This window comes from Calypte anna, chromosome 1, assembly GCF_003957555.1.
Source record: "Calypte anna isolate BGI_N300 chromosome 1, bCalAnn1_v1.p, whole genome shotgun sequence".
Classification (NCBI taxonomy): Eukaryota; Metazoa; Chordata; class Aves; order Apodiformes; family Trochilidae; genus Calypte; species Calypte anna.
Window position 1 is genome coordinate 66786777 of NC_044244.1, and position 23303 is coordinate 66810079.

A 23303-nucleotide genomic window follows, 5' to 3' on the forward strand; every position below is an offset into this window, starting at 1 on the left:
CTGTAGTGTAATTTAAAAGCACCCAAACAAAACTTCTTTCAAAATGTAGTCTGAAGATTTGTCTTTACCACTCCTGAAATTTCCTATGATAATTCTACTATAGAAATTTTCTTTCAACAAGGGCTAACCAGCCCTCCTTATAAGGCTGTTATTGGTCTATTCTAAGATAAGGCCACATTGATCAAATTCCCAGCATCACTACAATTCTGTCTTAAAATCCATTTTCATAATACATTTCATTATAAAAATAAAAAACTCCATCAGATTCCCAACCCCTAAACTCCTAGCCTCCCTTGACCAACATAGTATATCTGACAGTGTACCTACCCTGGGAAAATCAGTACCAGTAGCAATGGGAGAAGAGCTGATGAAGTTGGCCCCAAGTTGGATAAAAATCCAGAGTAATGTGAGTCAACAGCAATACTTCCTATCTTTTAAAAAGAGACCCTTGCCTTCCAAATACACTCAAATGCACTATTAAATAGTTATGAAATTCACATAAGTGAAGAGTTAGGCACTTAAGTACATCCTCCTTAAGTAGACTTAGGTAAACTGCTAAGGAGGCATTTCAGTAGATTCAGGCTAGCCTGAATCTTGTCATGTGGTTAACAACTTCCCATAGTTACTTGGTCATAAAATCTAGAGAATATATTTAAATGGGAGATCAAATCTTAGCACAGCTCTTCCAGTGGCTTGTCACTCTCAGATTACTTTGTAAAACTTATTCAAGCATCACGTTTTAGATTTTTTACATCTAACTTGTACATTTTGTTCAGAGTAAAATAAAAGGACTACTACAGTTCATTAACACAACATAAAGATGTTAAAATTCACAGTTATTTTGGTCTTAATATTTTTCACATGTATACATTCAATCATATTGTGTTAAATTATTATTAGTTTTTTCTAACCACAAGTGCTGGGTAAACAGCACAACAACCAACTGACATTCAAGTAATCCTACCCTTATTCAGAAATTGCTATTTTTTATAACCTTTTTTTAAATTTTTTTTTGGCACTAAATCCCACTCCAACATACAAAATAAAGAGCAAGAGGCTGCACTGTGGAGACAGGATTTGACAGAATCAGGGAAGTTTATCAATTTCACCACAGGTTTACTTAGGATAAGTAGAGTACACTCAAAAAAATAAAAAAGCTTGCTCCAGCTAAGTGCTAGACATCTCATTTGAAACTATGAAGAGAACCCCTGGGGACTCCAATGAAAACTATTTGCATCTCACAGCAATAAAGGGATTAAAACCTCAAATACAATTTGATGGCCACAAGGCCATGTGAAGCACAGCATCTGAATTCACATCAATACTGAGGGGATAATTCAGTAAAAGATTTTCAGTACAAAGAATGATTTGTGAAGAAGGTGGTTAACAGAACCACTTCTTGAATAGATAATGGGGAAGCATGCAAAAAGGGATGACATTTTAAAGCAATCTTCTTGATAAGTTCTCTTGGAATCAATATGGGGTCCTAGGACAATCCTCTCACCCTTTCCAATGAGTGGAGTTAGTCTGGGATGGTACTAGAGATTTCCAGTCTCCTCTGCACAGAGCTGGCATTTCTTGTCTGGTTGCCTTCATTTTTCTTCCGTGAACCAGGGTCTCCAAGACTTCTGGGACTTTTGAAAAATGACTCATAATGTGCAGGATGAATGCTCTTGGGAGTGGGGGGAGTTGATGAAGGCTATTTGTGAAACAAAACCAAAGTGATTCAGTAGGGTTTCCTCAAAGCCATGCAAACAGAAGAAACTTTGTAGACATTAAGCCCTGTGCCCTGCTACTATAAGGAACCACATCACACATCTTTTCAGAAGATCCACATGAAAAACTACAGGCTTTGCCTTGACTTTTTGCTCTGGAACTGTCTGCCAGTTCATCACTGCTGCATTGCTCATTCATTCTTATATGTGCCTTGTCCTCTAGCCTAAATGGCTCTTCCCTTTCCTTGATCTTGCACTCATTTTCATTATTTGTTAGCATCAAAAGAGATCTAAAATTAGTCTCCTAAACCCTGGCCATTTCTATATTAAGTACCACTTTACTGTAAGCTCTAATGTTAGTATCTGTAATCAGATTGGCTACCAATCAGCCTTTTTCCAAAGCTCCAACAAGATATAAAGTAACATTCTTAAACTTCCAGAAGTTCAATCTATTGTCACTGCATTAGACAATAGGAAACAAATCATAGATTTAAGTATGTAAGCTAAAATAGGTCCAAATGTCACTGCTAGGAGCTGCAAAGACCTAGGTAACACTGTGTTACATGATTGTTTCACATCACACATTGTACTTCAGATAAATGAGTTTTTCCTCACTTTTGAATTTCTCTTCCTTTTTTTAACTCAAAAAGTCTGTTTCCAGATTTTTTAAAATATCTTTATGAAAAAGATCAACAAACCCCACAATAATTGCTTTCCCCTAGTTCTGATGCTGCTATTGTTTCCATTTAGTGAAGAGAGATTAGAACAGGTGGGAAGAGATAAACCAGGAGACTACTACCTGAGAAGTGTTAGTCAGCAGGTTCTTGAACCATGACAAACAGTCCTGTGTGCCTAGTGTGGTTCTTTAGCCACCACATAACACACAATGATAATGTCAAATGGGGAGAAAATACTGACATGAAAAAAAACAGTAAACTTATTTTTTTCTTCTCTATTCCTGTAAGATTTTTAAGATTAAGATTTTCAAAACCCCTTTAAATTTTCCTGAATTTAAAAAAAATCACTGATTCACTGCTCAGGGCTAAGCATGCTACGCTGGCTATGTGTTTAACACTGTCCCAAATGTTGCCACCACTACAGAGGCAACACAAAAACTAAGGGGAAGACACCAGCTCCCAGCACCACTCTGACACTCCAGCACCATCCTGCAGCACAAGCTGCTTCAGTCCCAGTGAGCTGGCACTGCTGTCTCACTGCCACTCAGCAACCTTTCACTCTTACCTGCTGAAGCTTCAGAAGGGTCATTGGATGCCCCATATACGTGGGGGAGTCCAGTTTGACAGCACTGCAAGACCTTGCCAGCACTGGACTCAGGTGCAGAGCAGGCTGAGCTGGTTGCTGGGGATCCATCAAATGGGAGGGGGAGTCTTTAGGAGTAAGAACTGCTGTGGCACCTATGAAAACAGGTGGTGTTGATGCCAGGCCAGACATGCTTAAATTCCTGGAGGTGGCAGCTGAGAGGGAGCCGTCATGGACTGGAGAAAAAGGACTGGTGACTGTGGAAGAACAGATGAGAGGGATGGAAGCCAAGGCTGCTGACGGAACCACAACACAGGGGATGCTCAGAGAAGGTAACTGGCTTGCAGCCAGGTTGATAGCACCAGGGGCTTGGTTTGCAGTGAACAGGAAATTAAAACTGCTTAATCCTAAATCAAAGAGAGAAAAAGCAAGGCGTGAATGCGGTTGACAAATTGGAATTAAGCTATTATAACTTCATCCAAAGCAGGGAAGAAGCATGACAACAAAAAAAGAGACAGGCTACCCAGGAAGAAAGCTGTGAAAGAAAGAAAACTAAAAAAGGAAGCAAACTGTCACAAACCTGGGAGTCTTGTCAAGCTCCCTTTTCTTACTTCCATCTCTCCTCCTGCTTGCTTACTGCATTTACTTTATTCATATTAAGTAGTAACCACAAACCTTGCTGTTTTCTGCTTCTAGCTACATTTACAAGAAACATCTTGGCTAAAACAAACTTTTCTACTCTAACGGAAATCATATACCCTGCTATATGAAAATATATGCATTGCTTTTAATAAGGGAAAAAACAAGCAGGAAAACACCCACAAAGATACACCCAAAGATGCTAGTTTTCCTAAGAATGGCTGATATACCGTTTTGAAACAAGAGCTGCTCCAGTTCTGAGTTTATCTGACCTTGCAAAACAAAAGGATCAGCACTTTCAAACTGAGCCATCCCCATCCTATACATGAAATCTTACAGACTCCAGCCTGAACTGAATCAAATATTAAAGCAGTAGTCATGGAAATCTGCCACCACTCATATACTGTTCCCAAAGAACAGTCATCCACTCCACACACACATAGGCATGGAAAATAGTGGGCATGAAATCTTCTTGTAGCATTTTCAGATACTTCTTCCCCACCCTTACTGTGTACTATGAACAAGCCTGGCCACAATACTGTAGACAGTACAAAATTTTTGGATGACTAAATTCACCCACTCCAGGGAGGCTATTGCACTGTTCTGGCAGACTTACTGCCAAACCTATACTTGCAGCTCCTCTGAGTGTTGAATACTGGAAAAGTTCCTTTTTTGCTGCACATATACAAGCATGCAAATCCCACATTACTCATCTCTATTAACATTTGAGTACCTCAGAAAAATGCCTGTATTTTCACAGAAGCAAGAGTTGATCAGAGTCAAAAGAATTGCTCACAGGTTTACTGACAAATATAGACATATTCACATATCTGCAGGTCTCCCTGTTTAAAGAGTTCAGTGAACAGATGCAGAAATTCAAGTGCCTCACGGCTATCCTTACCAGCAGTAGGCTGAACATAAAGATACTGTGGTAGGAAAGGTTGGTTGGTATTCTCTTTAGAGATGTACTCTTTTCCTGAAGAAGGTTCATCAGGGTTTTTATTCTGAGACCATTTTTCTTGCTCCTGAGAATCTAAAGACTTAGTAGACTCCTTGTCTTCAGCTTCAGAAGTAGCGGGAACTGTGAAGTCAAGATTAAAAGCTTCTAGATGGTGAACAGGGGTATAGTCACTTCCTGGAGTAGATTCTGCCTTGGGTGACTCAAAAGGCTTCTAAGAAAATGAAAAGAGGAAATGATGAGTCCAAACTAAAAAAACCACTTTCCTCAGCTGTGGAGTAAAATGTACATCTGTGCAAAGGGGCAGCACAAAACTCATTAGCAAGTCATCAAGTTAAAAATTTATTTGAGGGTTTGAAGAGCAATACCAGTCATTCACTTTCAACACTTGGAGACACTAGGTAAGAAATACCTGACCTTGGGGATTCCTTTTTCTTTATCAGTAATGAAAAAATGTTTCAAACGGCTTCTGTTCAAACACTGATATGACCTTGAGCCTGACCCCCATTTTCAGTAGTTAAGAAAGCAGTGTGATAGATGTATTTTACCTTCACCATCATTTCTTCTCTCACCAGACTGCTGTGAGCAGCACTGGGCAGAAGAGAGAGGAACACAGGTTTGTAACTTAGGCGAAAGAACAAATCACATTTGTTGTAGTCAGCAGAGTAAGCAATGATGCTGCTGTGTGGGAAAGCCCAAGCTAATAGAGGAAGGTGAGGAGTAATAAGTAACATTGATTTCTTCCTCTCTGGCAGACTGTTTTGTTGAAGACAATGAATGAAAAAAAGCAGCTGACCATCATTACACTATGTAAAGCAGTCACACTCCATTTTACTGCACTAGTGTGAAAATATCTCCCAATTAACACCCATACTTCTTTGCACAGCACCCTTACAACTTTATAAAAATGTGAGAGGCAGCATTCCTATTTGTAACAGGAATGCTGTAGTGAACCTTCACTACACTGCACTTCTGAAAACACTCTCGTGGGAAAAAGTCTTTCCTTGCTAACAAGAAACCTCAGTGACAATGAAATTAACTTCTTTACCTCAGGTACTACAAGTGAGAGGGGCACATCACTCTGTTCCATGGTCTGCTTTTTAGCAGCTGGCTCTTCATCACCTAGAGGTGCAGAGGGTGATGCACACTTGTGGGAGCTGCGTTTCTGGCAGGCAGCTGGAGATACAGTGGCCTGAGCTTCATCCCTCTTGCTTCCCACGTCTCCTGGGGTGGGCAGAGTCTCCCTCAAGTTATTTTCCTGAGGACTGCCGTACAACATAAAAAGGGATGAAGAGGGGAAGCATAGGACAGGTTGGCTGGGGAGCAGGGTAGGTTTTCCATCTTCTGTTTTGGAGGCTGTTAGCGTGGAAGGATGTGAAGCGTGGCTGCTAATGCCATTAGGTAGCAAGAGGTTTGGCACATCTGCATGAACCACAGGGAAAACTGCCTGAGGCAAAGGGTTAATGCAAAAATCAGAGTCCCCAGGAACTGTAAGGAGGGAGAGAGCTGAGGTTATGCTTGGGTTCCTTGCTGAATTTGATATAGTTTCTGGGGCACACGCTTTATTCCTAAAGGCAAAGTAATGAGAAGAAGAAAAACATTTAGTCCAAAATTAAATTCTTATTTTATCCTTAAAAGCAAGCAGGTACATTGTTGGACATAAATGTGGAAAAAATCCCCCCCATAATACTTTTCATACATTTCAAGGAGAGTCACATTTTATTATTTGTAATAACACATAAGTGAACTTAACCACTTTTTTGTTGTTGTTGTTTTGTTTTGGTTTGGGTTTTTTGCAGAACAACTGACTATAGACAGTCATTCACAAAGGAATTCAAATTAGGATTTGTGGAAAGAAGACCCACTGGTATGACAGTGAGGCTCTTCCATGGAACTACAATTTGCTCATCCTACCTGAACAACTACCAAAGCTAAAAGACAGCAGTGATACAAGTACAGGTGGGTATAAATTGGTCATGAAAAAAAAAAAAAAGCCTAACTGAGCCCGATCACTATTACAATATTAATAATGAGACTCTCTACCAATTTTCTCTCTCAGTCTACCAATGGAATCTAGCCTTGAACTAAAGATGACAAGCATGAACCTGAAACTGGTTAGGAGTTAAGACCAACTTACCTAGTATCTTCATCTATTTTCTGCCCATAGATAGCTGCTAGATTTATCGTTTTGGAGCAATATTCATCTGAATTCACAATGCAGGCTGAAAAAAATAGAACATTCAATGAGTAACAGGTAGGTTTACCAAGCATATTTTGATACTGGCTATATAAAATGATGTAATTCTTCTATCTTGGCTCATTTTTACAACATTCACTTAACAGCCAGAGCCAAGACCTACAAGACAGTCAGAGCTCACAGTCCCACTGGAGAAGTGCTTGATATCATTGTCTCCTGTAACAGGAAACTGGAAAACACTTTAATTGCTTTATCTGTTTTAACAGCTATCCACTAGATTATTACAGTAAATTCCACTGTATATTAGAAACCATAAAATAAAGCAAGCTCTTGTGGCTAAAGAATGTTTCTTTATCTCTACCAAATTATAACAGAAGAAAATGTAGTATAGTTGCAGTTAGTGGAGAACAGAAACATTTCCCAGAAAACAAATTGCAGACTCAAGGTAGTATGGCCCAGATTCATCTCATCTAAGTTTAGACACTTAACTGTAGGGTCTCATCATGTGGACATTAAAAACACAGGCATCTTTCAAGGGCAATTCACAAATTTAATTAAGCAGATCGAGTGGCATACAGAAGAACGTGCTTTCTTAGTAGTTACCTTGCCTCTCTTGTTGTGGGCTGTTTGGCTCAGAAGTGACCTTCCTTTTTGTCCCTTCACAAGGCTGTGTGCAGCTAAATGGAGCATGACTTGTAAACCTTTGCTTTCCAGTAGCACAGATCTGAGATGGGGCATGAGCTCCACTCTGTGTCCCTGTCAGAAGATCAGATTTTGGGCTATGTCCTCTTGGCTCATCTGTAGGAACATAATTTGGTACAACAGTCCTTCTGGGAACTAAACTTGGCTATAAGAGAAGAGTAAACATTTATCCCATCTAAAATTCCACTACACTGAAGCAGATCTAGGCTTGGTAAGCACTGATAGACAAGACAAGGTCTTCCTTCCTTTTCACTTCATGGCAGTTGTAGCAGCAGCTACACTCTGCTGTGCGCTACACTTTCCTCCTCTCCAGGAGGAGAAAGTATACTAAGATAGCATTAACACTACTCTGTGCTTTCACTTGGTCCTGGCACTAGCCTGACCCAATGGATTAACAAAGAGCTTTCCTTTGCTCTGGCTTCTAGCCAAGAATAATCACAGAATCACAGAATGTTTAGGATCAAGATCATCCAGTCCACCCTTTGACCAACTCCATAATCTAACTACTAAACCATGTCCCCAAGGACCAGGTCCAAAAGCCTTTTAAATGCCTCCAGGGATGGTGATTTCTACCACCATCCTGGGCAGGCCATCCCAATGCCTGACAAGCCTCTCAGTGAAAAAATGTTTCCTATCATCCAGCCTAACCCTCCCCTGGTACAGCTTCCATCCATTCCCTCCGGTCCTGCCACAGTCACTAAGGAGATGAGGCCGTTTCCCTCCTCGCTCCAACCTCCCTTCAGGTAGCTGAAGAGAGCTCTAAGGTCTCCTCTCAGCCTCCTCTTCTCCACATTAAACACCCCCAGCTCCCTCAGCCGCTCCTCACAGGACTTGTGCTCCAGGCCCTTCATGAGCCTCAGTGCCCTTCTCTGGACACGCTCCAGCACTTCTGTGTCCCTCCTATAGTGAGGTGCCCAGAACTGAGCACAGGACTCAGCATGGGGCCTCATCAGAGCTGAGTACAGAGGGATGATCAGCTCCCTATTCCTGCTGGCCACTGAGTTCCTAATACAAGCCAGGATGTCACTGGCCTTCTTGGCCACCTGTGCAGACTGCTGACTCATATTAAGTCGACTGTCACCCAATACCCCCAGGTATATTTATAAAAACTTCTCCTATTATCTTTAATGATACTGGCCAGATTTAATGCAAGCTGATCTTTGGCTTCTCTAATTTTCTTCCCACATATCTTTGCAGTAACTTTGTAATCTTCCCAAGTTTCCTGCCCTTCCTTCCATAGCCAATAGACTTTCCTTTTTTTCTGAGTTCTGCCCAAAGCTCCTTGCTCAGCCAGGATGGTCTTGTACCACGCCGGCTCATTTTAAGATGCACAGGTACATTTTGTGCCTGTGCCTAAAGATTTCCCTCTTGAAGACTGTCCATCCTTCCTGGACTCCTTTGTTCTTGAGAACCATACTCCAGGGGATACCACTGAGCAATCTCCTCAATTTATCAAAGTCTGCCCTCCAGAAGTCCAGGGAGGAAGTTCTATTGACCTCCCTCCTTAATTCCCCAAGAATTGAAAACTCAACCATCTCACAATCACTTTGTCCAAGATGACCACCTACCTTTACACCTCCCTTCAGTCCCTCCCTGTTCACAAACAGCAGATCTAGCAGTGAGCTTTCCCTAGCTGGCTCAGTCACCAGCTCTGTTAGAATCTCTGGGACTGCTTCCTGTCTGCAGTATTATATTTCAAGCAGACATCTGATAAGTTGAAGTCTCCCATAAGAACAGAAGGAAGCGAATCTGAAACCTTCCCCAGATGCTTACAGAACACTTCATCAACCTCCTCTTGCTGGATGGGTGGTCTATAACAGGCCCCTACTATGATATCTGCCTTGCTGGCATTCAACCCTATCATAACCATCATTAAGATGCTCAAGTCAAGACCTTCCCTAACACAGAGGGCCACACCACCTCCTCTCCTTCCATGCCTATCCCTTCCGAACACCCTATAGCCATTTAACCCAGAACCCCAGTTCTGGGTTCATGCATCCCACCGTGTTTCTGTAAGAGCAATTATATCATAGTTCTCTTGTTGGACAAGAGCTTCAAGCTCTTCCTGCTTATTGCCCATGCTATGTGCATTAGCATAAATACATTTTAGCTGCTGTACCTTCCTGCATGGGAGGGGTCTACCCCCTACTTGGAGTTTCTCAGGTCCCAACAAGCACTTCCACTGCTCATCACTGACTGGCCTGTAATTGCCCCCTTCCCCCTTCAAGTCTAGTTTAAAACCCTATCAATGATCCCTGCCAACTCCTGCCCCAGAGTCCTTTTTCCCCTCTGGGACAAATGCATCCCATTATTTGCTTGTAGCTCTGGTGCCTCATATACCAAGTAATGATCATAGAACCCAAAGCCCGAATCAGCTTATAGAGATGCTCTGGCCCACTGCCCCCTTCTTTGGAAACAAACCTTCAGTTTGAGGAGATGTGTAAAAAGTAGCCCTGTTCTAACTTGGTAAATCCCCTTACAAGGGCAATAATTGACTGTCTAGTAATGACAGAATTACTGAGATTTTGCAACCCAGAAAAGCTGAGGAGACCCAGAATTGGAGATATAGGCATTATCTACCATTGCTCTGCGATTCACCCAGTTACACATACAGTTATGTAAATCAGTGTGAAAAATATGAGCAAGACACAGTATCCTTCAAAATTCCTTCACAGTTGCACCCCTTCAGTGTAAAGTCTAACACGGGCAAATGTTGGGCTGTCCAGCAGTTAATAACCACAGGATGGACAATGAATGATAAACTATTCTTTACACACAGAAAACAACCTATTACCTGCCACTTGGGAAGGAATTGTCAAAACAACAAGAAATGAGATGTGAGCTCCATAAGTTACCAGTCTTTCCAGGGAATTCCACAGGTCCAATCCACTTGAAGGCTGGTTTCCTTCCACGTTCCTCAGTGACATGAACTTTCTTGATCAAGCCTAGGCTGGTGAGAACATTGGCAATATCATACAGCCTTCGCACCTTTGCTAGCAAGAAATGACAGAAATAGTCCAGACAGTCACATTCACAATGCATACAGTTCATATTTACATAGGAATTTCATTCAGGAATATCAGCACATCGTTCATAAACAAGGTGGGTAAAACAAATGGGATGGATTTAAACCCCCTTCTGTGAAATCTGCCATGTCAGCTCCCACTTGCTCGTCAGTGCTTCTTCATATCTTAGCTGCTCACCTATCTTAGCTGCTCAGGTTTAACCACACCCACCTCATTTTGATGGAAAGGGGTTAGGGAGTGATAACATCATCTTGCCCAGAAGAGGCAGCTACTTCCACATAGGGGAAAGACAAGCACTTGTGGGCAAGAAGCACATAAATGTATAGCTGATCACAAAAGGACATATACTTATCATCTTAAAAATGTAGCACTCTTAGAAAAACCTCTGTGACTACAATAAATAACATATTTGAGCTGAACATGATAGCTGCAGGTTGCCCACCTAGACTTCACACATTCCTCCTGACATTTGGGGTAGGATTTTAAGATTGAAATAAAACCACTTTATTTTAAAAGTACTCTAAAGACTTAAGACAAAGTTCTTTATTTTAGAAGAATTTTTTTGCCAACGTTGAGTTTTTCCATCTTGTCAAAGGGATCTAATTACTAATTCCAAATGATTGAAAAGCAAACTGCCATCCAGCCATGAAAGATTTTTGGAATGAAAAGAAGTAACATGTTCTGAAACATCATTCAGAAAGGTACAGGAGACAGGGTTTAAATATGAAAAAAAGTCAAACAAACAAGAAGAAAAGATTTTGCTTCATTCTGAAGCTAAAACTTGGGAGACAGTTGTCAAACTGACTCTTCCCTACTCAAACATCTGTTTTCACAAACAATTAAAAAAACCAACAAACCATATTTATCCAAAAGATTCCTGATCTACTCTTGCTGTTATCCACATGCCCCTGTTTTCTCTACTCACTGACCAAGAGGTTCACCTTTCAACAGCCACCTTACTTTTGAATTTACTGTGGTCCGCTGTATCCTGGGTTTCTTCTATCAGTATCTTTGCAGCAATGTCCAGAGTGACTATCTTGGTCTTGGAGACAAGGAACAGCATGACAAACTTTTGGCTCATAATCCGTAAGGACTTGTCCTTTCTGCTGTTTGCAGAAGCTGTGATACAAATAATACTCTTAGCATATGTCATCCATCCCAGCCAGAAAACTAGCAAGAAAGTTTCTCACACACAAAAATGGTAAAGTATTCCTGGTCTGAAAACAGAAATCTTTTGAAAAGGCAGTAAATAACTGAATAATGGAGACAGAAGTCTCTCTTCAAAAGGCAATAAAACTTAAAGCTTGCAGAAAGGGCTTCTAGAAAGTCATATTCCAAAGATGATTCTATGTTATGTTACAGTTTTGCACCACTAGAATTTTGTGACTCCAATAGACTTTTTTACCAGCATATATTCTATAGACAGCATGTCAACAGTGGACAAATGGCAGATGGCACCTTCTGTCAGGTACAGGTGGGGAAGAAGTACTGGAGTATTTGACAGAAGTTCCTGCCAGTCTGTAGGACAGAGGGAAAAAGCAGTTCTGAGAGCTATGCTAGGAACAGGAGAGAAGGAAGTATTTTGCCACCTCTGTGGTGAATTCAGCACCTTTTTGCAAAGAGTAATTTTAAAAATTATTATTTAATTTAAAAGCAAAGCAAAGGAAAAAAACCCACACAATAAATTGGAGAAAGAAACTTGTGTCTGTGGATCACATCACACACATTAATTATCTTACCAGAGGTGCAATCTGATTCTGAAAATTCCAGTAATGGGCTGTCTTGTGAATCGGTAATAATTTCCTTTTTCTGTTCTCCAAATTTGTGCTCCAAGTCCTGCTCCTTGTGCTGGAAGGCCATTAGCTCTCCATACTGCAGCTCTCCTGCTTCCTGAAGTATCTTCAGAGTCTGACTCAGGTTGTGCCGGCCATGCCAGGAGTACTGGTTCTTGGCCACACGACTGACCAACTGCAAGGACTCCAGGACATTCACTATGTCGTAAATTCGTCTGCGCTCAACTCCTGTTTCAAGTGGGGGCAAATAAAGATGTGGATGCATATCTAGTTTTAATCTGCCCTTCAGCAGAAGCAGATCAGAAAACAGACTGTTCTCTAATACTGGGTGTTCACAACATGTTTTTCACTGTTCACCTGAGCACATTACATTAGATCCATCCAAATTTATACAATTAGGAACTGAGATATGTATAGCAATTCCCATGGTATGACATTCTTTGTCTATTTATTAAATGCTGGGCCCAGCATTTTAAACTTTGGCTTAAAGCACCCACATGGTATTTAGAATGGATTGGAACTGATAGCAGCTTCCCCAGTCTCACTTGCTAAGACGTTTTCAGACTTCCCTGAGGCTTCCAGAGCATGTTGGCTCTTCTTGTCAAAGAGCTGCAGAGCTCAGACACAGACCTGTACACAAGCCTGTATGAAGCAGAGAGCAGGAAAGAGTCTGAGCCCTACTCAGGGTAGTTACAAAAGCCTCTTCCTACAGGAAACTGTGAGAGTCTGTTCCTCCACTTGCCTTTCCAATGGCACAATTACTTGCTAAGCATGTTCCAAGTGAAGGAGCAACAAAGGCTTTACAGGGTCTAAAACAGTGAAGAATGAGAATCACTGTTCCCAAATGCAGAAGAAATGAGTCCTTGGTGCTGGCTGGCTTAGCACAAATGGGAACTCTATGAAACATGTCCAACTTGGGTTTAGACTGGCTGACATGAGCAAAGTTGGGGACTGAATATGAAAAGGCTAGAGGCCTTGCTCACTGTCCCCAGTACTCATGTACAGTGCTGTTTGAAGCATGGCTGTTATATATTACACAGTGCACTATAGGCACAAGAAATCCCATAACAGCTAACACCAGCTGAGCAGAACAAGTGCTAGCTGAGGGGAAAGGTTTTCAAAGGTTTCTCTGTGGAAGGTAAGGCTTTTATGCATCTGTTTATCCATCTGGAGAATATGGATAATACTTACCAGTCTCAAAGAGGTATTACAAGAAGCAATGAAGTAAGTGTGTGGAGATTTTGGAATGAAACATATTCAGTAAAAACCAGCATGCTACACATAATCTCATGCCTGCCAGGCACTAGCAGCACAGCCCCCTTCGTGTTCTTTCCATAGATCTTCAGTGAACAAAGTGATACATATTTGTACCAAAATCTGTGTTAAAACCATCGTCTGTCTCACAGAGACCAGTAACATCAGCACTGGATAATTTTGTGGTTTCTGAAGCTAGTGAATGCAAATAAGCAAGGGAGTAGAAACCAAAGAGAAAAGAACAAAACCAGCCCCTTCTGGGAGATAAAATCCCCAAGGGTAAGTTCTAAAACAAAGTTTCTAGAATTTAAGGAAAAGAAGATAATGCCCAGAAGTTAATAACTACAAAAGCTAAAAGAACAATTTGTTTAGAAAGGAATTTATCTAACTATTTACTTCATCAGAATTCTCTGCTATTTCCACTTCTTACTAACAAGGCAAATAAATGAGTATTTTAAGGACTTTCTTGCCAGACTCTCAGAAGATGTCAGCTTCTGTTCCCCCTCTTCCCAAAACAAACACATTTAATTTTTGCTGTTTTTGCTGTTTCTTTTCTGCTAAATACCTGAGCTCTAAAGGTAGGTATAATTTATATATTTATTTATTTATTTATATATTTATTTGGTTTAAACCCAATTTTGTAAATCTTTTCTAGCTAAGGACCCTGACCTTATTGTTATTGGTGTGACCTTGCTGAGTCCTCTCTTTTAATTTTATTACTTCTTTTAGGTATCTTATTACTTTTTTAACTAAGAACAAACTTAAGAGCAGACTCAGCAAACAAACTACTTGATACCTTTTTACAACCTCAATACAACACATTTTCTCATGCTAGTCCTGCAGGTCTCCTGGTGACTTCCCCTTACAAAAAATATATATAAAGCTAAGATAATCTTGGTGAGTTCCAAGATCTTGGGGTAATGCCAGGCACATTACCAAGATCAGGCAGTAAACCCAACTGATTCCTATATCTCTTGGTTTCTGGTTGTTCCCTCAAACATTCCATTTTGACTTTTTTTTGTTTGTCTACAAGTCCTCCTTCATCAGGTGTGTAACTCGTAACTCCTTCAGTCTTCAGCAAATTGAAAACTTAGGACAGTAACAGCTGCAGGATAGATCTATCTAGTAAAAAGTACTGTCAGACAGAACATTTTAAAGTGGCAGATGTTATCAAGCAGTAAAGACACTCAGGAATGCATTTCCAATTCCTGATTAGTATGATTAGAAGAGTATCCAGACCCAGGAAATGGTAACCTTGAATGTATTCTGTAAGAAGGATAATTTTTTGAAGGCCCTTCAGTTAGGTTACTTCAGGTGATGAATTACCCCATTTTTGCAGGTATACATACCAAGAATTGAAGCCACTTCATCCAAAGAAATTGTTGTTTTTTCTGTTGACAGTGGGTAACTTGGATAGCGAGCTAGAAACTTTTGGCACAGGAGTCCTAAGCTTTTCTGTTTTCTGCTGGGCCTCTGCTTTTCAAATTCATCAACTGTGCAGTCATCTACCATATCATACTGTTAAAAAAATAAATGTTAACCTTTTAGTGCTGAGCTTAGAAGCAAGCCATAGCTAAGAGAGGCATATTACAGATGTCAGCAATATTTAAGCTAAGACTTTCTAATAAGGAAAAAAATAACATAGACTCCTTGCAGATACAGACTACTTTGGTAATACACTTTTGATTGCAAGTTCTTTGTAATTCATTATACAGAGTATCTACAGAAAACCTCTTCTCTGCAAGATCATAAAATAATGGTTATTCTCAAGAAAGACCAAATACCCATGATTAGCAGACTAGTAAGGTCTTCCTTGGAGCAGTATGACTTTCTGAGAGAAGGAAGACTATCCCCTCAAACACTTGTGGATCTAATAAACTAGATGTACAAGCCAACAAAGAGCTCCTGCAAAACCTCTTCCAAGATATTTTACTACTCTTTACAGTGCCCCTGTAGTTTTAAGAACATGGGGGTTACAGGGGGTGCATGATGCAAAGAGATATAAAAGGCACCAGCCAGTCTCTGAACCTTAAACTTAAGCTGTTAGTTTAAGTAAATTCTGCTTAAGATGTTAGCCTAAGGAAAAAAAGGCCTGAATATGGTCTTTCTATTGCTGCAGGGAAAAAACCCCAAAAACCTGTAATGGCAAGAATGTGTGAAGAGTTATGTTTGATTATTAAACAAACCCCAGAAAATGTGAATGACAAAGGATTTTCTGCACTGGTAACTTTTGGGGTTAGCTTCTGTGTGAAAGAAGAGGCGAGGGGGCCCTTCAGGCAAAGAGAAGCTGAGAGTGGTGGCAACTGTTAAAACCCAAGTTTCCTCACTTGGGAGGTCTTAAGTGCCCTTTCCTGGTTGTAACTAAGTGACCTTGTGGCAGGCTGTTGCTCTTTCAGTTTTGTATGTTATGGAAATAACAGTAATCTTACAGCAACACATTCATGCCTTTTGTAAGTCAATTTTCTCCACACGTAATTATATATACATTTTATTGACTAGAAAATATTTGATGTAATAAATATTAGATGTAAGATTTCAGAAATATCTTAAAAAATATGCCATCACTATTGTCAAATCACTTTTGAAAATTCTGCCTGTTTAAAATTATATGGACATTTTCTTTCCAATGCAGTTCAAAAAACAGTGTCAGAAGTAATTAAGTTGGGGAAAACGACACACTTAAACTCTACCTTCTTCACTGTCCTATTAAGTATTCAGGCTCTTGAAGGGTCTTGTGTAAGCTACTACTGCAACAGTTCCTTTCAGTCTTTGAAAGTCCTGCTGCCCAGTTAATGCTGTGTAGGCAACTGTCCTTGGGCATGTTTTACAGCTCTGCAGTTTTCCATAGGGAACAAAGCACCAGTGGGAACAACTTAAGGAAGGTCTGAATCCTAACTAAACAAAAGGTAATCATGTCCCAATTCTTACCTGTAATGAATCAGGTGTGTTGCTCTGCTCGTTGTTTTCTGTGGGTCTGAAGAGCTCTTTCTTCTTTTCCCTGTCCCTCATATCAGGGCTAGCAGCACTAATAAGCATCTTCAGGTTAGCAGTGGGGGTCCAGGGATCAGGCTGAGGTCTGTCAATGGGCTTAACAGGTGTCATTGGATTTCTTTCTGGGGTGCAGCCTTTTTGCTTTGATAAATCTACTGGCTGATTCTTGATGGGAGTGTTTGGGGCCATCCTGGATCGATGCAATATGTTTTCCTATTGAAAACAAAAAGTTTTCAACAAAAGACACAACAGGAAAGAAAACAGTCCAATAATCAATTTAATTGTTCTCATGAAGGTAATTGTAGTGACTCAGGCCTTGGCACTCAGCTTTCTTTAGCACAGTTCTCCCTTTGTTGGAAGAGGTAAAATGTTCTTCGTGCTGGTGTATCAGAGGCAGCACATAAGAGACACAGGCCTGAGTTACAGAACTTGAGGTCAACCAGTGCAGCTCGTGGCCTGCCAGACTTTTTAAACTGACTGATATTACAAGACAGTATTGACCAGAAACATAAGACACCAACTTGGATCAAAATTGAAACGATGCATCAGTCACATTAGACTTAGCAAGAAAACACATTATTCTGCTTGAAAGGTTTCCTGATGGAAAGCCTTGCTGGGGATGCACTTTAGACTGTCACAAAATGTTTTAAACTAAAGTGGATGTAACTTCATGTGCAAGTGAAGCAATTGTTCAAAACAGTTCAGAAAATACCCCTAGCTGTATTCCTTGGCTACAGCTGAGAACTGCTAGAAGGAAAAATCTAATTCATCAGCTTATTTTTATCATTCTTTGAATCAAGTTCAACACCCTCCCGTCAACAGCTGCAATCAAACTTTTTTCATATTTCAACTTTGGGCCAAATTTTACCCCTTCCTCCTACTGCAAAGATTATCACTACAGATCAATTTACTTCCAGGGACTGACTGAAGAAAGCATCAATGATATCCTTGAGCTCAGAGATCTGCTTCTGAGCAACAAGAGACACTACTGCACACTCATCTGAGTGCAAGTAGCATAAAGGAACGAAGCAGACAGGATGCCAAAGAAGTCAGTAGTTTTCTTTGCAGGATATAACAAACTGCAGTTCAGGCATCCTAAACCAGGATCAGGAATGGTTTAGGAAATGCTCATACAGAAAGTTTCACTGTTTTTTGCCCTGGGAGATCACTATTCTGTTCTAAGATAGTCCAACTATCATTTAATTCTACTTAATACCCTATAAACAGGACACTGTCTTTTGGAATTCTGGTAATATTGCTCAGTGGTTTCTAGATTTAGTCCCTTGAAATAACTACATGCACCTTGAATGAACTGAGAGGAAGTAAACAGATTATCATCAGAAAGCTAGCAGATCTTAGAACTGATTGGAATTGGGAGTGAAGCCTTTGGTACCACAGCAAACTGCTTTTAGGCTTGAAGTTGTTTGCTTTTCAGCCTAGCTGTGTCTCTTTTGGTGTTGATCTCAAACTGAGCAAGTCTTCTTGCTCAGGCTAAGATTATAACTTTTTTTTCTTTTTTTTTTTTTTTTTTTTTTTTTTTCAAAATAAGTTAAAAAATATAATATGACAACTTTGAGGCAAGATATTGTTATGTGGTTTATTTTGTGCTGCAAGAAATCCAGTTCTGAAACGGAATATAGCCTGGAAGAAAATGTTACTATTGGCTTGCTATAAGACCTTCCCCAAACTAAGTTTTGCTGTTTATTTGGAGCAATTCTGCTACCATAAGCTGATTTAAATAAGTGATTCAATGTATCATCTTACCAGGTACAAAGTGTCAGTAGAAAGCAGAAAAGTTCTAGTAACAACTGAAACTTGCTTTTACTTGGAGTGTTTCTGTAGCAAAAGTTCCAGTTCTGTTCAAATTGGAAACAAATTTGGCACATCTAGAGCACCGTGCTCTGAGCACTGACAAAGAGCGCTTCTGCACACACTCGTGTATGAATTACCCAAAATAAATTTATGTCCTTTTGCAATTAACAGCCATTTGAAACTTATTACACTGTGATAAAAAGGGGTCAATTTAGAGGCCACGGTACTTCTTGAAACATATATTCACGTAGTGTTGGCACTCAATATATTATTGCAGTTTCACACTTGGCAGTGAATCAACACTTAACCTGTAATGGAGGAAGTCCACCTTTCCCTCAAGCTGCTGTTCACTATGGGTGGCGCTAAATGATTATTGCAGTGAGGGCACCTGAAGTAACCTGCTGTTCCCCTGCCTCAAATGTTCATATGTGTTCCAGGAAAAAAAGTAGTGGCCCTACATGAGAAACACATATCTACCACCAACTTTTCAGGTTTTTATTTCTTGGATATTGCAATTACCTTAGTTACTAAGGTAAGAAGTGTTTTTAACTCCTCTTTTTTTTTTTAAGCAGCTGCAGTGCTCCATGAACTGCTAGCTGTATTCCACAAAACCACAAATGAAGTTGACAGAAGTATGAGATTCACTTTGATCCAAGCAGAGATGCCTTACAAAAGCAAGAGGACAGGAAAGGTGTGCTTTTAATAAACTTAGTATGTAAGAAGAAATCGAAACTACTATCTAACAGAGCCTGACAAGAGCCCTGTGATCTTTGGAGGGCTCAGTTTGAACACCAACAGGTCATAAATGGGGTCTAGTTCAGGAGGCATTACTGATCAAGATGCCCAAGGCTAGGACAGGCTATCTCCTGCTAGCTCAGGAGAGGATTGGTAAGTTTGCTTCTTGCTTAACCTTTTGACCTAGGGACACCACCCTATGGATACAGGCATACAGAACGCATAGCCGACTTACATCAGTATTGTCAAACTGCTGTTAAATAACAGGTCTATACCATTCCCCCGTCGTGTTAGGCCTGGCATCGGGTAGCTTTTGAACCCTAAGTCTGTACAAAAGTCCCCTCCACCTTACCTGCTGGCAGCCACTGGGATGCTTGAGATTGCAAACCGAGTTTAAGTTTTTAAATGAAGGCTGGAAACTGTTTCCCTGGGAATAACGCCACAGTGTAATCACTTCAGTCACTGACAACCGCGGCATGAGGCACGGTTGTTGGTACCGGATTGTCCCTTTAGCAGGACGGTGGCGGGACACACACAAGCGTCGACAGGTTAGGTGTCCACACAGCAGGACAGACCGGGTAGCGTTTTGGGACAGCACCCCAAACTTTGCCACGGCGTCACGATCCCGGGCCACATGCTTGGCCAGAGCCACCCCCAAGCCCCGCGGGCCAGGGCCGTGCATTCCTACGCTCATGGGGCCAAGGCACCGCGGGCTCAGCTCACCCCGGCCCGGCGGGGCGGCCAAACCCTCCGCGGTTCCGGCCGCCTCCCCGGAGCCCCCCACGCCGCTCCGGGACCGCCGTGATGATCTGCAGCAGGAGAGGCAGGGCAAAGCGTGAGGGAACCCTTCGGTGCTGAGGACGGATCGAACACCCCCCGCCCGACCAACCAACCCCCGTGCCCGCTCACCTTCTGTGCCCTCTCTGCGCGGCTCCGCCGCCCCGGGCGGCCCCCGGCCAGGTCTCGCAGCGCCAGGACGCTCACTTCCATCTGCAAAGCCAGAAGAGTTTTTTAGCCTGGCCCTTAAGAGCGATCCGCTCCCCTCCGCCTCCTCCTCCTCCTCCTCCTCCTCCTCCTCCTCGGCGGGAGGACAGGGGAGAGCGGCAGCTCGGGGCTACGCTTCTAGGGAGAAGGCGGGGAGGGCGGGCTGTCGGGCGGGCATCCAGCGGCCGCCCCGGCCCCTGAGGCCGCGAAGGCTCCGCGCCCTCACCTCGGCGGGATGGAGGGAGGGGAGGGGGGAAAGGGGGGCGTGTGTGGGGCTCACGGCAGCGCCGCTCCCGCCAGGAGCCCTCAGACCCCTCCGTGCAGCAATCTGACCAATCACGGGCGGCTCTCCGCGGCGCTCCTGCCGCCCGCCCGGCCAATCAGCGAGCGGGGTCCGGGCGGCGCGCGCGGCGGCGGGGGCGCGGGACCGGAGCTCCCGCCCGCGCCTCTGCGCTTCGCTCCTTTTTTTTTCCACCCCTTCAGCGCGGTCGCCGCCGGCCCTCCCGCCCCTCCATCCATCCATCCATCCATCCATCCATCCCTCCCTCCTTTCCTTCCCCCTCCGCCTCCCGCTCACCCCGCCAGCTCCAGGCGGGAAAAGGGAGCCCGGAGTTGGGGGGAGTGAGGCCGTGCGGGCTGCAGGTGGGGCTGAGGGAGGGGCCGCCCGCCCCCGGGCCTCTGCGGGGGGAGCTCTGCCGCTGAGGGCCTTCTTTCTGACGGGAAGGTGGAGGAAGGTGAAGAGGGGGGGGGAGTGCACACCCCCTTGCTCTGTGCCTTCTGGATCAGTCATTACATCTCTTAAAGGGGAGGAAAAGTTCTGAGGCGGGTTCATCCTCTGTGGCTCTTCCACCGAGAAAAGCCGTCGGGGTGTGCGGGTGGGTGTGCGAGTGGAGAACAACAGGCGGGGACACTCCGCTCCTGCTGTGGGGTGCGCAGGCGGCGGGCTGGGCTCTGGGGTTCTGGGGTGCTGCTGCTGCTGCTGCTGCTGCTGCTGCTGCTGCTCCTGCTGCTGCTGCTGCTGCTGCTCCTGCTGCTGCTCCTCCGGGGGTGCATGTACGGGGTGGTCCGTGAGGACATTCTTCACCGTCATCTTTAGAAAAGCCTCTGCAGGAGCTTTGGGGAGCGGTCTGGAGAGAAAAAACTCCATGAGCCCCGGGCTTTCCTTCACTTGGTATCTCAGGGCGTACCGAGATAAGGGAAGAACCCGGAGAGCGCCTTGTCCAAAGTTAACAAATTAAATCCAGGCAGCCTCTGGAGCTGTGCAGTGATGAGTGTCAGTCTGTCCCGTTTTGACTATGGAGACAATGTTCCAAAAAAAAAAAAAAAAAAAAAAAAAAAAGATAGAAAAGTTGCCAAATAATAGCCTTGTACTTAACACACCTATTTCAGACCTGCAAGTGATTGCTCTGCTTGCCACCCTTGAGAAGTTTCCTTCGTGCAGGCTAATTAATGTCGCTTTTTAAATTGAATTTGTACTTAGATGTGATGTTTTTGTTACGCTAATGCAAGACATGCTACTGAATTTTCCCTTTCCTGTTTTGTAGCAGGAGGATTTCTCTCTCAAATTGCTCCTTAGTTAGTAATAGTTGTCACAGAAGAGAAACTCAAATACACTTGTGATAATTTCTAAAAATATTATTTTTTTAATTTCTGAGGAACAGAAAAAGCTTTTCAAACTGACATTTAAATAAAAGATAGATACTAAGTCTCTCACATAAATTTTATTTGGTTTTAACCTCCTCTAATTTTTTATTTTCAGCAAGTTCCAGTACACCACAGTTTGTAGACAAGAACTTCAGAAGATAAACCTAAAGTCCATCTTTTAATTTAAAAAATAATAAAAAATAGACCTTTACAAAACAAACAAACAAAAAAGCTAAAACCAGACCAACCAAACCAAACACTAAAAGCCAAAACCAAAACAAACAAAACAAACAAAAAACCCCCTTTTTATACTTTTAAGCCTTGGGTTTTCTGTTTGCTAGAGGAAAATTAATCCTGTAATTGCCAAGTATGTATCTCAGCATGTATTTACATCCATAGTAGTAATATGTGGAAACAGACATTTCTAATGAATAAAATAATACTGTTCTCGTGCATAAGAACTCTGAAAGCAGACTCAGGAGAATCATAAAATATGTAAAGTCATGGAAAATCTAAACAAGAATCTCAAGTCCTAGACTGACATGCCCAGGCATGAACTCCAGGCAGAGGCAAAGGAGTTGAGAAAAGAGGTTAGCAGCTGAGAACTTGTTAATCTGTTGCACCCCCAGTGATACGAAGTTGCCATCTGGCCTCTACTTAAAATAAAATGACATAGAAAAAAACACCATCGGGCCTTTCTCTTAGATCCATCACAGGCAACCGAGTATCTGTTGCCAACTAATAAGCTCTATTATAAGGTACTACATGCAATGAAAGTTTAATAGGTCTAAATGCATTTGCAGCTCTAGTCTAGACATGGTTCGGAGCTTTAATGGTTGTCAAGACCTCACTATTTGAGTGACTTGCTGAGATATGATGGTAATTCAATGGTAACTAGAAGGTAATTTGATCATTACAGTAATTGTTTCTGGACTTAAAAATCTGGTAATTTATAAGCAATCAAGCAGAATATATAGGTTGGCATGAGACCTGCTAGGCTTAACTCCAGATATTTGTCATTACCTAGCACAGGCGATGCAGCACATCTAGTTGAGATGTTACTGACTTTGTAACACCATTTCTTTTGCTGCTGGGATGGATCCAAGGCCTCAGCTGACACTCAGGACTTGTGACTTTTCTCACTCTAAGTTGGTGATGCCTCTCAACGTAAGTTGCATTACTGCTAAAGTTCTCTACCAGTCACCAGGGAGAACTAATTAGATTCAGATTCTACACCTTCATTTAATTTTACTGACACTTCACACAAGCAGTATTCTTGGCAGCTGAACTGCTGGCTACTTGAAGGAAGCTGGCTGGAACTATGTAGTAGCTCAGTTCTGGAAAACCCAGGGCCTGTTGAAGATGAGAAGATGAGACAAAGTTAGGCAGAACTCTGAATGGGCTTTGTTTGCTAGGGGAAATTCTGCCTCAGAAGGGGTTGTGAGGTCCAGCTTGTGGATGAGTAACAGGGAAAAAACAACAACCCCAAACCCCAAACAAACAAAAAAGCCAACAAAACCAAACCAAAACAAAAAACTAAAAAAACAAACAAACAAACAAAACAAACCAAGGTCAGAGGGAGAGAGGAGGTAC

General features: G+C 42.2%; 1 protein-coding gene across 1 annotated transcript; it reads right to left on the minus strand.

Annotated features, from left to right (window-relative positions):
* Positions 1-1326: 1326 nt before the first annotated feature.
* E2F7 (E2F transcription factor 7) lies at positions 1327-20072 on the minus strand. Its single transcript, XM_030463458.1, has 12 exons — positions 19992-20072; positions 16473-16748; positions 14894-15062; positions 12237-12518; positions 11458-11616; positions 10327-10464; positions 7373-7567; positions 6710-6794; positions 5621-6140; positions 4516-4786; positions 2958-3382; positions 1327-1699 (listed from the first exon to the last, which is right to left on the minus strand). The coding sequence occupies exons 1-12, from the start codon at positions 20070-20072 to the stop codon at positions 1523-1525; spliced, it is 2778 nt and encodes a 925-aa protein (XP_030319318.1). The 3' UTR covers positions 1327-1522.
* Between the last annotated feature and the right edge of the window lie 3231 nt (positions 20073-23303).